General features: G+C 33.6%; 1 protein-coding gene across 3 annotated transcripts; it reads right to left on the bottom strand.

Annotated features, from left to right (window-relative positions):
* Positions 1-1,483: 1,483 nt before the first annotated feature.
* On the bottom strand, positions 1,484-5,461 carry LOC132177789 (uncharacterized). 3 transcript variants are annotated; one of them, XM_059590243.1, is made up of 5 exons: positions 5,331-5,461; positions 5,096-5,216; positions 4,251-4,506; positions 1,901-2,026; positions 1,484-1,717 (listed from the first exon to the last, which is right to left on the bottom strand). In XM_059590243.1, the coding sequence occupies exons 1-5, from the start codon at positions 5,408-5,410 to the stop codon at positions 1,596-1,598; spliced, it is 705 nt and encodes a 234-aa protein (XP_059446226.1). In that variant the 5' UTR covers positions 5,411-5,461; the 3' UTR covers positions 1,484-1,595. The 3 variants fall into 3 exon arrangements, with proteins under 3 accessions (XP_059446226.1, XP_059446227.1, XP_059446225.1); XM_059590244.1 differs by having other exon boundaries at positions 1,485-1,717; positions 1,901-2,029; positions 4,251-4,371; XM_059590242.1 differs by having other exon boundaries at positions 1,486-1,717; positions 1,901-2,029.

Below are 5,461 nucleotides of genomic sequence, written 5' to 3'. Positions count from 1 at the left end.
TAGCAGTGGCTCTAGTAAAGGGAGCAGGATCCTCTTTATACCATTTTAAACTAGAAAATATTCAATTAATGGTCATGATATCTTTAAAGAGATCTTAAGACCATAAATAAGATATATGTCCTATTAATAATAAAACTAATAAAATATTATATATATATATATATTAAAAATTATAAAAAATTAAAAAGTGACCGGACCACTCCAGTTGGGACTGGAGATGGCTTTGGCTACCTCAAACCACCGGTCTGGGGTGGCTCTTGAGGGTGGTTTGGCCACTCCCAAAGGTCAAATCTAAAAAAATAAAAAATTGATTTGGCCATTGGAAGTTGTCCGACCACCCCAAATGATTTTTTTTTTTTTTTTAGTTTGGGTTTAAGGGGTAGCCAGCCACTGAGGTGGCTCTCAAGCCACCCTCAACTAAAATGAGATGGTCCAACCATCCCCTATGACAAAGAAAAGGTGGCCAATTACCCTTATTTTTTAAAATTGGAATATTATTGTTTTGTAGTGAGACATGTGCCTTATTAGTGATTCTAAAATTTTTAAGAAAAAATCTCAGTCATGAATTAAATATTTTCCAATTTATAATGGATAAGAGAAAATCCTATTCCCCAGTAATGAGTTTAGAATTGTTTGACAAAACTTTTCTTCTATTTGTTATTGTTCATGCATTATTTTTTTAAAAAAATTAACATTAAAATATTTTATTTTTAAAAAAACTTATTATATCACATCATATACATTTTATTACTATTTAGATAAAAAAATCACTACAAAATAAAACTTTTTTATTTTTCCATATTTTTCACTTTTTTATACCAAACATCCTTACTTTTTTTTTTTTCCATATCAATTTATATCAACTTCGGTATTTAGGGAAAATGTTTTAACAAACAAACCCTTTATTCTTTTTTTCTCTATTTTTTTTTTAATTAAAAAAAAACCACCAACCCTTTATTCTAAAAGAATTTTTTGCCTGAATTGAGAAATGTTACACCTACACTTCTAAGACTACAACCAACAATGAAAAAAAAAAAAGTAAAAAAAAAAAAAAAAAAGCTTCCCAAAATACGTAAGTTTTATGTTTTTTTTTCAAGAGTTTTGATTCCACTACCAATTAAAATTGCCTTATTTTTTTCACACTAAATGAGCCTTATATAGGCTGAGCCACACATTTAAGGCTCGCATGGCTTGTTAATTGAGCTCAAGCTCGAGCTAGGGCTTGGGCTCGAAATAATCAGTCTGAGATTTTTTTGTAAAAGTTGAGCTCGAACCAAGTCGAGCCATTCTAGTAATTGACTTGGCTCGAATTTACCCTTCTAGCGATCCCGAGCCAATATACCTGCCCAACAAGCCAAGTTTGAGCATGAGTTTTCCAGCTCGGCTCATTTATATTCCCTCTCAAACAAGCCGATCCGGAATAGCTAATATTCGGATCGGCTCGGCTCAGTTATGGCCCTAATCTTATGAATCATTTCTTTTGCTGAAGAAATAGGGACGATGAACCAGAGAGAAACAAAGACAGAGACAGAGATGTGGAATAAAGTAAATAAACATTCTCTAGTAGTATCATAACATACTGGTGAGATACTCATTCAATGCCACTCTATTCCTCCTAATGTGGTAGAGCCCACCCCTTCCCATACTTCATTAACACCTACTTCTTCATTGTCAACACCTTCCATGTCGCAGTCCCACCAGCCACAACCATTTGCATCTGCTAGCAGAAAATATTAGCAATATCTTATAAACGATTAAGGAGAAGACAATTAAAGAATTTTACAAGAAAAAGAAAAAGCTTCATATGATCTCATGAAAGCAAAGCTCTACTTTTTTTTACCAACTCAAACAGAAATTTATTTAACAAAAGATTTGGAAAAGAAACATGTAGCATACTAACAGTGATTGTAAAGAGGTCTCCTCTTCTTCTTGCTAATAAATCTCTCTTCCCTTCCTTTTGGCTTTGGTTTTGGATCACCTCCAAGAACTAACAAATGTTTTCGAGCAGTTTGTTTCTCATCCTCACCTACTAATTCACATGAAAAGGAAAGTCATGCTCAGAAACCACAAACAACAAATGAGAAAGATGAAAGTGGGAAAAATGAAGGCTATTTACAGCCTAATTTAATTGAACACCTACCATGATCCTACAATTTTACATGAACATTTGTAGAAAAAATAAGACACATGATGCCTTCACCTCATTAATTTTTTTTAAATATTTTCCCCATCTAACACATGATTCTTTAAACTATAATTCATCTTAATTGGCTAATGCATTCCGTTGCAGGCAAATACACTAGCAATCTGTGAAACAATAATCAATTCCTTCTGATTCCCTCATACATTTTGTAGGCAAAAACCCAGCTCAACTTAGTAGTTTCCTAGCTTAAGAATCAAAACTGGTTTCAGGTCTGGTAATGTCCAGATTCTATAGGCAAACTGCAACAACACACCAGATACCGTTAGATGCAGGGGTCCTAAACACTAGTCCACTACTACTGGAAAAGGAATTCCAAACTTATATTTTAATTTTTCTGCCGACCAAAAGGGAACCACCATCTTTTCATGAGGGTACATATTGTTAGAATATTAATTTAAAATGAATAAGTCCACCCTTTCCTATCAATTTTTTAAACTCTTTTTTTTTTTTTTTTTTTGAACAAAAGGTAATTTAAAATAATATAAGATAATGGACCTAAGTTTGAACTTGACTCCACAATTTACCTCTCATTTCAGTTAAATATTCTATGCGAGGCACTTTACCTATTGAGGAAAAGTATTAATATTAATTTAAATAATTAAGGCCACCATTTCTTATTAATTTAAACTTTTAAAACAAGTAGTTATTTAATATCTACACGCTAATATTCGCAAGGACCGTTCATCTCATGAGTTTGGACTCAAACTTGAGAGCTCACAGATCCTAAGGCACTTGTCTCAACATTCAAACCAACTTTTGTGCAATTTGATCTCGACTGGGTTGCACAAGAATCTTCCTATAACCTATTAAAGCAACAAAGTGAGGGGCCAAATAAAGACATTTTCTTAAGCCTTGGTGGCTGGTAGATACTTGAGCTACCTAAGCATGAAAAATATATGCAAGGGTTTACACTTTAGAAAAGAATCAGTTATTTGGGAACTCTTCCCAGCACTGATATGCTTTCATGAACTTGTGAAGTAATAGTTGATAATTTGACTGTGAATGCCATCCTACAGAAAGTCAAAGCAGCTAAAATCTTACAAAACCTCAGTAAGCAGATACAGGGCTTGTGGCCCCAGCACCTGCAAATTTTTCATATCATTTGAGCTTTGCATTAAAAAACAGGGGACGATCGGTGTGGACTTGTTCAAAAACTATAGAAGAAAGAAAAGTTGCCACATAGACAAGTCACCTATGCCAATCTTATCCTGGGATTTGGATCAAAAGTAATCTGACATCAAAATTTGCACTAAATCCAGATAGATTTTTACTGTTTTCATCATATACATTGCTCATTTTGCTACAACTCAACTTTTGTAGCCGATGGTTATCAATGTTAATTCTATCAATATCTCAAGCAGAACAAAATGAACTACTAAACTCTGCTTCAAATTGGACCATACACGACGAAACCAATGCTCCATTTTCTAGCAGAAAAAATGTGCTAAAAAGTAAAAAAGTATACCATCTGGGTTTTTCAGATTTCAGTACCCAAAAAACAACACTCTCCAGTTGCCTCAGTATATAACAACCATTCGACTTATTTGATGTGAGTTTTTCTTTTCTTTTTGTAAATTTTGGATGGCTTTAGAGAGCTATGTTCACCACTGGAAAGTATTTGTAGAAGTTTGTAATAAAATGAAATATATGAAAGAACAGCTTTAACAAAGAGAGAAAGATATACAATAATTTTGGAGTGGTTCGGCCTTAGAAACCCATGTCCACAACTGGGAAGTACCCAATGGGATCGTAGGTTTGTGTTACATGCATTATTTATAACGAAAATGTAGTAGGTAACTTGGTAAGGCAGACTAGACAAGGTAATCCTAAATATTCTGACACTTTTTTCTTTAAACTTTTTTTTCACCAATAGGAACCCTAACCAAATAAAGCCTAATATACAGTTGCTAGTTTTCTATTTGTATCCTTTAGTTATATTGGAAACCAACTAAAGACTTAAATCACGAACATAGAGAAATATTCATAGCATATTGATCCTGAATCGTATGAACAAATTGCTTTAAGTAATTAAGATAAGATGACAAACCTTGAAATGGGTTCCTCCTTTTTCTTGAATCTTGTACATCATCTATTTTATAACTCTCCACTTCACCACCAACACTACAAGAACCTTCACAGTCTCCTTTCTCTTCACCAGTTTGCTTGAACTGTTCAAAAAACACTTTACCAATGACAAAGTTCGGCTTTGCTAATTCCCCAACTTTCTTTCCCTCACTAAACCCATCAATGGTGCTACTTGCTTCTATTGGACCCAGGGGAGATTGAAAGGGCCTTGATTTGCCCTGGCACAAATTAGAACCTTTTTCCTCTTATAACCCTAGATTTTAAATTCCAAAATGGAAAAAATAAAATAAAATAAATAATAATAACAAATTGCACAATTTGAAAATAAAAATAAAGATAATAATGCTCCGTTCAATTTCTCAGAAAAAAATTTATTATTCAAAAGAAGCTTAAAGCGTCAAATTTCAGAAGATTTTGGAACCTAGTTAAATTCAACATATTCAATACCCTATTACTCATATAACACACACATTGCAGGAAAAAAAATAGCATGACTCCGTTTGGTATCTGAGAGACTAAAAGAAAATAGAAGGGAAAAAAAAACTTACTGAATCTAAGTTTTTGAATTACTATTTATGAATCACGAATTTTCTACTATAGATATCTAAATCCTTGATTAAACACCGCCTTAATACAACTATGCTATTCGTTTACTTGGCTTATCGGAAGCTCATCAGAGCTCCTCACATTTAATTTAAAGAAGAAAAAAAACAAAAAAACAAAAAAACAAAAAAGAAAGCAGCCAGAATCTCATTTTCGTTTCTTTTCCCCTCCATTTTCTCAGAGCAACCAAACGGGCCAAAATACCTCGACTGTTCTGGGTAGCACAGAAGTAGTGTGCAGCTTCCGGTCGAGGAAGTTCGCGAGCGACGAGCCTGAGCCCTTCTTCGAAGCTTCGCTCTGAATATCTTCTTTAGAATCACTCGAACTAATCCATTAAACAAAAGTGGAAACCCCCACATTAAATTAGCAGCAATCAATTAACCGATTAAAAACTGATTTAATAAAGAAAAATAAATAAATTAGGGTTTTGTTTTGGTACGATTTAGAAGAGCAAGAAAGGAATGACGAAGCGATAGAGCGCTGCCCCAAAGCTCTAATTGAAGTGTTTCCGGAATTCATTTCTCTGTAACTTTGAAAGTTCAAAAAACAATTTCTTCGCTTTTTCGTTTG

The sequence above is a fragment of the Corylus avellana genome, chromosome ca4 (assembly GCF_901000735.1).
Source record: "Corylus avellana chromosome ca4, CavTom2PMs-1.0".
Taxonomy (NCBI): domain Eukaryota; kingdom Viridiplantae; phylum Streptophyta; class Magnoliopsida; order Fagales; family Betulaceae; genus Corylus; species Corylus avellana.
Note: the sequence above shows the minus strand (reverse complement) of the source record. Positions and strands in the feature narration are given on the sequence as shown.